This window comes from Mandrillus leucophaeus, unplaced genomic scaffold (genome assembly GCF_000951045.1).
Source record: "Mandrillus leucophaeus isolate KB7577 unplaced genomic scaffold, Mleu.le_1.0 Scaffold43, whole genome shotgun sequence".
NCBI lineage: Eukaryota > Metazoa > Chordata > Mammalia > Primates > Cercopithecidae > Mandrillus > Mandrillus leucophaeus.
Genome location: NW_012104587.1, coordinates 4,168,500 through 4,179,083, shown reverse-complemented (window position 1 = coordinate 4,179,083; position 10,584 = coordinate 4,168,500). Strand labels below are relative to the sequence as shown.

The 10,584-nt window shown below is 54.6% G+C and overlaps 1 protein-coding gene across 3 annotated transcripts in view; it reads right to left on the bottom strand.

Moving 5' to 3' along the window:
* The window catches only part of CAPN1 (calpain 1, (mu/I) large subunit), a 38,379-nt gene extending 27,796 nt beyond the window's left edge, over window positions 1-10,583 (bottom strand). Inside the window, exons 1-10 of one of the 3 annotated variants that reach the window (XM_011993552.1) lie at window positions 10,379-10,583; window positions 9,202-9,469; window positions 8,972-9,041; window positions 8,580-8,698; window positions 6,067-6,200; window positions 5,779-5,947; window positions 4,809-4,892; window positions 4,069-4,154; window positions 3,625-3,699; window positions 3,367-3,527 (exon numbers count right to left, since the gene is read on the bottom strand). In XM_011993552.1, the coding sequence (XP_011848942.1) occupies window positions 3,367-3,527; window positions 3,625-3,699; window positions 4,069-4,154; window positions 4,809-4,892; window positions 5,779-5,947; window positions 6,067-6,200; window positions 8,580-8,698; window positions 8,972-9,041; window positions 9,202-9,468 (1,165 nt within the window). In that variant the 5' untranslated portion in view covers window position 9,469; window positions 10,379-10,583. Of the gene's footprint in view, window positions 1-3,366; window positions 3,528-3,624; window positions 3,700-4,068; window positions 4,155-4,808; window positions 4,893-5,778; window positions 5,948-6,066; window positions 6,201-8,579; window positions 8,699-8,971; window positions 9,042-9,201; window positions 9,730-10,211 lie in introns of those variants that run through there. The other 2 variants (XM_011993551.1, XM_011993553.1) reach the window with 2 other exon arrangements.
* Between the last annotated feature and the right edge of the window lies 1 nt (window position 10,584).

Sequence of the window (10,584 nt, the reverse complement as noted above, 5' to 3'; positions counted from 1 at the left end):
GCCCGGCTCATTTTTGTATTTTTAGTAGAGACAGGGTTTCACTGTGTCAGCCAGGATGGTCTCGATCTCCTGAGCTTGTGATCCACCCGCCTCGGCCTCCCAAAGTGCTGGGATTACAGGTGTGAGCCACTATGCCCGGCCAAAAGTCATTTCTTTGTAAAGATTAATATTGACAAACTTCTTGAAGAATTAATAAAGACAAAAGAGAGTGCAAATGAGCAATCTCATGCATAAAAAGGGGACATTATTACACACGAGACATAACAGTATATTAAGGATAACTTTGTGCTAATAACTTTGAAAACAGATACAAAGAATATTAGAAAATACAACTCAGGGCTGGGCACAGTGGCTCATGCCTGTAATCTCAGCACTTTGGGAGGCCAAGGCAGAAGGATCACTTGAGCCCAAGAATTCGAGATAAGCCTGGGCAACATAGTGAGACCCCCATCTCTATAAAAATAAAAAATTAAGGCCGGGCACGGTGGCTCACGCCTGTAATCCCAGCACTTTGGGAGGCCAAGACGGGCAGATCACTAGGTCAGATAGAGACCATCCTGGCTAACACGGTAAAACCCCGTCTCTACTAAAATACAAAAAAAAATTAGCCGGGCGTGGTGGCGGGCACCTGTAGTCCCAGCTACTCGGGAGGCTGAGGCAGGAGAATCACTTGAACCCGGGAAGCGGAGGTTGCAGTGAGTTGAGATCGCCCCATTGCATTCCAGCCTGGGTGACAGGGTGAGACTCCATCTCAAAAAAAAAAAAAAATAATAATATTTATAATAGCAACAAAATTATAGTGTACCTAGCATTAAATCTCAAGGGATGTATAAATTCTTTATGATAAAAAATACAACATTCTATTGAAAGACATTAAAGGTCAAAATAAATGAAGAGATACACCACATCCTTGGATGAGATTTAAAATTATAAAAATGTCAATTCTCCCCAAATTGGTCTATAGGTTTCATGAAATTCCAAATGAAAACCTCAAAATGGTTTTTCATAGGACTCGGTAAACGGATCCTAAAATTCATCTGGAAAAACAAAGGTCAAGAACAGCTAAGACAGATGCAGTGGCTCACGCCTGTAATCCCAGCAATCTGGGAGGCCAAGCCAGGTGGATCATTTGAGATCAGGAGTTCAAGAAAAGCCTGGCCAACATGGTGAAACCCTGTCTCTACTAAAAATACAAACGTTAGCTGGGTGTGGTGGCAGGCACCTGTAATTACGGCTACTCAGGGGGCTGAGGCCGAAGAATCACTTGAACCCAGGAAGTGGAGGTTGCAGTGAGCCAAGATCGTGCCACTGCACTCTAGCCTGGGCAACAGAGCAAGACTCCGTCTAAAAAAAAAAAAAAAAAAAAAAACCAGCTAAGAGACTGTTGAAGAAGGAATTTGCCTGTCCAACAGCAGGACTTACACATCTATAGTAATGGATTCAATGTGTTATTGGCAGAGGGACAGATCCAGGGACAGACTGGTGAGTCCAGGGACAGACTGGTGAGTCCAGAAACAGACCGACACATACCTGGGGACTAGGTGAGGGCGCTGGTGCTGCTGGGGAGTGAGGAGATGATGTATTTCTCAATAAATGGTACAGGGAACGGTGGTTATCTATTTCGGGAAAGACTGAAATTGGATCCCTACAAGGGAGAAGAATGCTTCAAAACAGAGGGCGGGGAGCCGTGCTGAGAATGAAGCACAGGAGAACAGCACAGCAGCAGATCTGGCAAGGCCAAAGCTGTAAGTGACCTTTGAAAGGGCGGTTTTAGCAGCATAGTAGGGATGAAGCTGGACTGAGAAGGGTTAAGCAATGAAGCAGAAGTGAGAAAGGAAATAGGGAGTATGGTAATTCCCGAGAAATTGTGCTTTGAAGGAGGGCAGAGAAATGAACAGGGAAGTGGGTTCGAGAGGGCTGCTTTGTGTTAAGACAGAGGATTTTCCATAATGACGCTGGAGAGAGGTGACAGATGAAGGAGCAAATGCTTTCAGAGGTCAGGGAGAATGGGATCCGGAGCAGAGGTGGGGGTCCCCATGAGCAGGGACTGTTCTGCCACTGTCGCAGGTGGGGAGGCAGTGAGGACACAGGCACAGGTGCAGAAGGCTGGGGGATTTGGAGGTGGGAACACGAGGTGTCCTGCAGGACGACGTCTATCATTTCAATGATGTGTAAGGCCAGGCCCGAAGGTGAGAGTAACAATGGGGAGAGGTGGAGGTGAGAGTGGAATCGTTACTAACCAGTAGTGGAATTGCTGGGGATCATGGAAATGCTTTTTTGAGATTTGTGGCTGTGAATTTACAGGGAAAATATGGCATCAGTTATGTGATTTCTCTCCTGCCATACTCAATGGTTCCCAAGCCGGTGGAGAGCTGGGTTCCACTAGGATGGGTTTTGTGCCAGATGATGGGAGACAGGGGCCAGGGGACAGAAGGTGTTTGTAGGAACAAGATTAAAATGATAGCTCTAACCTAGGTAAGGAGAAAAGGCAAGACGGGAGAGGCAGGATGGTATACAAGTGGTGAGTTCAACGGGCTGGCTTGGTCCAAGGGTTGAAGACTAAGGGAGTAGAAAGAGTCCAAGGTGGAGATCAGAGAGCGGCTGTTTGCAAGGCAAAGCAGCTCTGGTGCCCTCGTGGTGGGGGCTGAGCTAAGGTACAGGAAAAGCCTGCTGCAGGTGAGAGTGACAAGGAACTGAGAGGCCAGGCTGTGGCCCATGTCAGCCACATGGATCTAGACGCCCAGGGAAAGATGGCAAGAGAAGACAGAAGGGACCTAGAGCAGTGGCTCACGCCTATAATCCCAGCACTTTGGGAGGCCAAGGTGGTCGGATCACCTGAGGTCAGGAGTTTGAGACCAGCCTGGCCAACATGGAGAAACCCGCCTCTACTAAAAATACAAAAATTAGCTGGGTGTGGTAGGTGCCTGTAATCCCAGCTACACGGGAGGCTACGGCAGGAGAATTGCTTGAACCCAGGAGATGGAGGTTGTAGTGAGCCGAGGTCAGGCCACTGTACTCACGGAGTGAGACTCTGTCTCAAAAAAAAAAAAAAAAAAAAAGAAGGCAGGAGGGAAGGGCCCAGGAAAGGAGTGACAAGGAGGTGGCTGGATGGCCACAAGGTCTTCTCCCCGCGTGAGCACACTGGGCTCAGGCCCCAGGACAGTGAGTCAAGCTTGCCTCTTTAAAATGTGCGAAGACATTTAATATTTTACTCCTCAAAGCAAATTCAAGAGATCAGCCTATATCTTGCAAGTGAGGAAACAGAGGCTCAGTGAGATGACATGCCTTCTGGAGCCCCTAAGCCAGGAAGCAGCAAGAACCAAAGCCCGCCTGTGTGCAACCTCCGCGTCCCCGAACTCAGGTCACCTGGGTAGTTCCGGCAGCCCCCCGCGGTGCTCCCCCGCCGCCAGGTGCCTTCATAGAGTGTGGTGTTCCATTTGCGGATGGTCCGGCTCTTAAGGGCGTCAGGCGTGAGGTTGCAGATCTCCAGGCGGGTGAACTCCCGCATGAAGTCTCGGAATGACATCCTGAGGGAGGAGGTGCACAGGTGAGGCACAGCCCGTCAGGGCACAGAGCTGATGTGTAGGGGTGGAGAGGTGGGGGAGAAGGGGAGGGGGCGCTCACCAGAACTCCCCGTCCTCCATCTTGACCCGGAGCTGTTCCCGTTCATATGGGTCCACGCTGTTCCACTCTGAGGAGCTGTGAGGAGCCGGGCTCTGCCAGGGCTGGTGGCACTGACCTGCCTGGCCTCTGTCCCTGGGGCCTGTCTACCCTGGCCTGTCTTCCCCCAGCCCAACCCAGGTGGCCTCCTCAAGGTCAAGCCCCAAAGTTCCGGTTCTAGGTAGTGGTCTCATCAGGGCCAGTCAGACGCCCTGTGCACACCCGATGGCTGGGCATAGGCCCGCACGGCCTGAGCTTTGTTAGGGCAGTCCCCCAGACCCAGTTGCGTGAAGATGGGTCCCTCTGCTCAATCCTGAGTCCAGCCTGGCCTGGTAGAGCCCCGAGCAGAAATGTCGGGGCACCTAACAGTTTCCCCAAGGCACCCAGACAGTACCCACTGCCCCTCACCTGTCGCTCCAGGCTCCCGTCCACTCTACCTCGCCCCAGGGGTTCCGCATCCGGATCAGGTTCACCATCTGGCCTCGGTAGTTCACCTGTTTCCCAGAGCTCCTGTCAGTGCTAGCTTCCAGCAGGCACTTTTTTATTTTTTATTTTTTGAGACAGTCTTGCTCTGTCACCCAGGCTGGAGTGCAGTGGTGCGATCTCAGCTCACTGCAACCTCTGCCTCCTGGGTTCAAGCAATTCAATTCTTCTGCCTCAGCCTCCCTAGTAGCTGGAATTACAGGCACCTGCCACCATGCCCGGCTCATTTTTGTATTTTTAGTAGAGACAGAGTTTAACCATGTTGGCCAGGCTGGTCTCGAACTCCTGACCTCAGGTGATCCACCCGCCTCAGTCTCCCAAAGTGCTGGGATTACAGGTGTGACCCACTGCACCTGGCCCATGCATGCACTTTAACACTCCGCCTCCCATACCCTCATCGTCTCCAAGCCCTGCTCAGCACCCAGATGAAGCCTGTCCTCCTGGAATTCATAGCCCAGGCAGGCAGCTGTGCACATGAACTACAGTCAGTCAGGGCAGGACATGATAGGCATCTCAGATGGGTGTCCCCAGAAGAGAGATAAGGTGCTGCAAGAGGGGAAGGGAGGAGCCAGCACCTTCCACAGCCCTGGTCAGGTGCCAGAGAGGCAAGGACAGGCCAGGGGGCAGGAACCGCCCTGCAGGGAAGGCCCCACCCAGGGCAGTACCTGCTTGGCCCCGGTCACAGAGTAGGCGTGGCCCTTCACCAGCTTCTTGAAGGTGATGGCCTCCATGTCTAGAACGCTGGAGATCTGCAGAAAGAGGCACACACTGTGGTCAGTGGCTAGGTCCCCCCACTGTATCAGATGAGCCCCCAGCATTCAGGGTCTTGGATGTTCCCACTTGTACATACAATAGTTCTAGGAGCAGCAAGCAGGGACCCCGATCCCACCTAGTTTGTCATCCCCACCTATAGACACTCCCACATACAGATGCTGCTCTTTTGGCAAGGGGTAGCCTGGATACCCCACCAAAGCTGCCACTGGGACGGGGGAGCCCAGGCACCCCGCCGACACTGCTACTGGCCAGGGCTGACCAGAACCTGTGCGAACATGCCTGTGCACACACACAGCCGTGCACAGCCCACCAGAGCCACACGGCCCTCAGTGGGCCTCACGGAGAAAGATGTGAGGACAGGAGGGTCGGTTAGAAATGGGAATGGGAGCTGGGGTTAGAGCTGCAGATGGCAGTGATATTGGGGTCAAGTCTGGCGTCCAGGACCGGGGAACGGAGCTGAGTGTGGGAACAGAGGAGCAGGGAAGGGTGGGAATGGAGTGAGTGTGGGATTGAGGCCAGGGATGGGTGGGAACTGAGACCAGAAGATGAAATCTGAGGCTGGTGAACTGGACAGAGGATGGCACGGATTGAGATGACAGGAATGAGGGAAACAGCATGGTAGATGGTTGGGAAAACAAGCGCAGGAAAGAGCTGAGGTATGAAGTTTTGGGGAAGGAATGGGGAGGTGAGGACACATGGGGGTGGAAGTGATGGATGAGGCTGGGTATGCATCCAGAGATGGAGCTTAGGTGCAGGACAGGGGTCTGGATCAGAGCCTGGGTGAGGACTTTTGGAAAATGTGACAGGTCACAATACCAGGGTTCCAGGGTACCCCAAAGCATCGGGGCCGGGTGCACTCACGTCTATGGAGCAGCCCAGCAGGGAGCCCCGCTCCAGCGCCTTGAGGATGATCTGGTAGAGGTCACTCGGAGCCTTTCGCAACTCGTACCACTCGGTGACCCCGCCTGTGAAGTCCTCAAAGCCCTCCGAGGTGCTGCCCCCTGACAGGGACTCGTAGCTGCCATTCACCCTGTGGGCAGCTCCAGGTCAGTGCTCTGACATCAAGCAGGACCCTCTGGAAAGACAGTCAGGAGCCCCCACCCCTAGAGGGGGCTGGAAGCTGGAGCTGTCCCCTCGGCCGCTACTCACTTGGCATAGGCCTTCTCAAGCAGGGCGCTCCAGAACTCATTGCCTTCGGCAGAGTGCACGAACACTAGCTTCCCGTCCTTGATGGGCAGCAGGTCATCCACGACCACGTCCACCCATTCCCCAAACTGCCACAGCTGTAGGGGAGGGGCACGGTGAGTACCTGCTTTGGAATCCCCCAGACCTGAGCTCCACCCTTACCTCTACCTTCCTAGATGCAGGATTCTAGATCCTAGACACATTTTAGGATCTAGATATGTATTTAGATACATAACTTCCTAGATGCGGGATTCTAGATCCCAGATACATAATAGATATATGTAGACTAAATCATATATATTAGATACATGCTAGATGTATACTACATCAGGTGTACCAGATACATACTAGATGTGTGTATACTTGATCACATATACTAGCTACATGCTAGATGCATGTATACCTCTAGATACATGTATGCTACATATACACTAGATACATGTATCTGGGTATTGAAGGAAATCAAAGCATTTCACCCCAAAATATACTTCTTCAACATATTTTGAGATAGCTGTTCAGAGGGTCTGCAAACAGAAGTAGCCCTGTAATACTGTCTTTTGTGGGGGAGATTTGCATCCGTAGAGAAAATCTGCATTGATGGTGCCAGGCTTTCTCTAAGGCCTTCCCTTGTCAGACTGAGAGCCTGACACCCTTTAAAGGTCTGAAAGAAATAATTACCATCTATTCTGTCTGAGCGCTGCTACCTGTGAGGTTTCATCTACATAACAAGACCGCCTTTGCTACCCAGCCCCCCTTTCTCCCCTTCCATAGCCTGTCTTGCCACTATAACCTGATTTACCACCAGAACCTGGTTTTGGCCATTTTCGAGCCCCCATTCTTCCCGTAACCTCGGGATGGTATGTATATACGCTTCTGTACCCACTGTGGGGCTGGGGTGATCACTCTGTGGTTCCCGACCCCACGCTGCAGGCTAATCAATTTGTCTGCCATTTCTCCTACTAACCTCCTTTTGTGAGTTGATTTTTCAGTGAACCCTCAGAGGGCTAAGGGGATGCTTTCCTTTGCCTGTACAGTATATACTAGATATATGCATATTTGATGTATACTAATACATGCATACCACATATAGACGTGTATATTTGATATGTACATGTATGCTGGAGATACACTAGCTACATGATCCTGGGAAAATTATCGCCTCTCAGCCTCAGTTTCCCTATCAATAAAAAGGAGCAGCAGTGCCTTCTTCACGGAAGATTTAAACAAGAGCACAAAGGCACAAAGCCTTTAGTGAGTCACTGAACAAACAGGGTTCCTCCTCAGGCACAGAGAGGTGGGAAAGCTCTCGGGCCTGGGCTTTCCAGAACTAGCCCCCTTTTAGGCCATGGCCCCCTAGCTCTTCCCTCCCTATTCTAGGGGGTTAGGGGACACCTATGTCATTGGATGAGCAGTGAAAATGTGGCATCCAGATCCTACAACCATAAGATAGGCAGATGCTTTGCTTCAGAGATGCCACAAGGGGCAGGTTTCCCAGGGCAGGATCGTGGCCCAAGGCGTCTGGGGTCAGAAACGACCAAGGACTCCAGGTATCATCTGAGGGGTCGAGGCCAGGACAACGCGGGGAGGGTGGCGGGGAGGAGAGGAGGCGGCCCTTCGAGCCCAGGTTGTGGAGAGTGTGGGTGGCGGGTACTGAACTGGCCAATCGAAGGCCAGGAAGGAGTGGATTGGAGGAGCGAGGGAAGGGGGTGAGGCTGCGCCCCTGCAGACTAGAGCGGGTGGGTGTGGCGCTGAGCCAAAGTGGATCCGCACCGTGGGTTCCGCGCCCTGGTTCCGAGGACCACCTCCACCCGCGCAACGCGGGCAAGGACAGAATAGCCTAAGGGGCTCTCTAACCAGGCAGAAGGAGGGAACACACAGGAGTCCTTCGGGCAGGGCTGGGGCCTCCAAGGCCGGAGGGCTTCATTCCTGGTTGCTGGGCATGTCCCTCCCAAAGGCAGATTATTGAGAATTGATTGGTGTGACTTGAAAAATGGACCCTGGGCACACTGTCAGGAAAAGCTCGTTTACATAGACTTAATCCCGAGTCTTTCTTTTCTGCTGGGCTCAGTCAGACCTTGCCAAAGCGCAGGAGTTGGGGGATAGGAGGCCTGACAGGTAGAGAAGGCCACGCAGGCTGATCTGTTTTCCCCAGCGACCACTCCTTTCTCAGATGGGGCAACTGAGACCGACCTCCAGGAGGATCGGAATTTGTCCCACAGGATATAACATAAACGTCTTTCTGTTCTTTCAAGCACTTTCCACCTGATACATACAACCACCTAGGAAAACTGCCAGCTGAAATACCTGCCCAGCCCAGTCACTTCACACATGACAGACCCGAGATGGCACTGAGAGGTCAAATACCTGCTACAGGGAGGACTGGCCCCACAGGGTGTGGCCCTAACTGCAGGTGCTGTGGGTCATCCTTCCGCATCTCCCCCAGTGCCTGCTCCCCTCCTCCCCAGGGGGGCCCTCACCTGGAAGTGGAAGATGCCGGCATAGCCATTCTGGAAGCTCTGGCCGTGTGGAACCACTCGGTGCAGGAGGGTGTCGTTAAGAGTAAGTGAGGCAATGGCCGCCAGGAGCCAGCAGTCCCCTGGGGAGGGAGGGAGCACATCAGCCTGCTCTACCAACCTGCCCCCGGGGGAAGCAGGTGCTAGGGAGAATCTGGGGTTCCTTGGCCAGGGTGCCACTTAACTCCCCTCAGCTTGCAGAAAAGACCCAGTAATCTGGGCAAACCAGCCCCAGCGCTGATAGCCAGAGCCTGCCTGGGCTTGCAAGAGGGAGGGGTTGGGGCAGAGCCTGAAGGAGCGGGAATGGGGAACTACTGTGGAAAAAACACCCAGGACCCCGCGCCCTGGGGGCCTACCCAGTGCTCCCTGGCAGATGTCTGTGCGGGTGGCTCCATCCACGATGAACTGGGGGTTTGAAAGCAGCTCCTGCGAGAGACCCAGAGTCCTGTTCCTGGGCCAGCCCCTCCCAGAAATTGGCACCAGGCCACCCCTGACCCCATTGCCCACCAGAGACATGAAGTCCCATCCCTACTCCTCATCCAGGATCTGGGCTCAACCGAGTCCCACCCAGGATGGCCCCTCTCACCGTGGGACGCTTCCACTTGATGCCATAGGTCTTGGAGGAATTGGGACCCAGGTCCTTGAAACCCAGGCTCTGGGGCACTGGGGGGAAGGCCTCATCACGGAAGAGGGTCCCACTCTGCAGGCATCGCGCCCGCAGCTGCTCATAATCCTGGCCCAGGTACTTGATGGCATTCTCATGGCGGCCCAGGCCCAGCTCCTTGGCCCGCTGCTTCTGCACTTGGGCTGACACCCCGGTGCAGTACACCGGTGTGATGATCTCCTCCGCCATCCTGCCGGAAAGATGGGCCTGCTCAGAACGCAGGCCTTCCTAAGACTAGAATCTGGGCTCCTGCCTGCAAGCGCTGCTCTCCTGCCCCTGCTTATCCATCCCCAAACCTGGGGTTTCCCTGCCTCACTGCTCCCCTCACAGAAGTAGGGTTCTTAGCCACCTCTCGGTGCTCCCAGTGAATACAAGAAAGGGGTTTCCCAGTTCCTAGGCGTGCCGGCCACCTCTCCTTTCCCGGATCCCATTGTCAGGGGCTTGCAGCTCAATGGTGAGCCAGCAGGTCAGGTGGGGCAGGGCGGAGCCTCCAGACAGCACAAGGAACTGGGCAGGTGGGACACAGCAGGGAAGGCCTCTTTGATCCTGTTCACTGGCCTGCAACCCCCTCCCCAAATTAGCCAAACTCCTTGCGCACCGGCTCCGTGCCGTGGGCTGAAAACCCCAGACAGTTGGGGTCCCCCTCCTCAGGCCCCCTCAGCAGGCTCGATATCAGAGATGGTGGGCCCTAACCCAGTCCCTGGGAACATCCCGCAGCAGGCTCATATCAGAGCTGGTGGGCCCTAGCCCAGCCCCTGGGGACAGCTGTGAGCCAGGCTGGGACAGGCGCCCAGGCTGTGCCGCTCCTCCAGCCCCCGCCCCTGCCCCAGGCACGCAGAGGGCCCCCAGAAGGGGCCGAACTGGGGCAGCCCCTCAGCCCGGGAGCAGTGGCCAGGGTCAAAGAATCCTGGCTCGGCCACCCAGCTTCTTACCTGGGGGAGGGGTGTTTGGGGGTCGCTGCGGTCCCTGAGACTGGCTTCCCGGTGGCAGCTCAGGGCTGGGCCCAACCAGGAAGAGCGCTCCTCCCCGCCCTCCTCCCGCCGCCCCTCCGCCCTCCGCCCTCCCTTTCTCCTTCTCCTCCTCCTCCTGGGGCTCCTACCCCGCTTCCTCTCGGCTCTCCCTTATCTCTCCGGCACGGTCTCTGACTATCTCTTACCCACGGTGTCTCCCCGCCCCTCCCTCCGCAGGCCGGGGGCCAATTCCGCGAGAGGACAAATTAGTAAAAGGCAGAGCAGTCCCCGGGGAGGGGCCTGCGCGGGTGGGGCGGGGAGGCTCTGGGGCGCGGCGGAAGGGCACCGTGGGGAG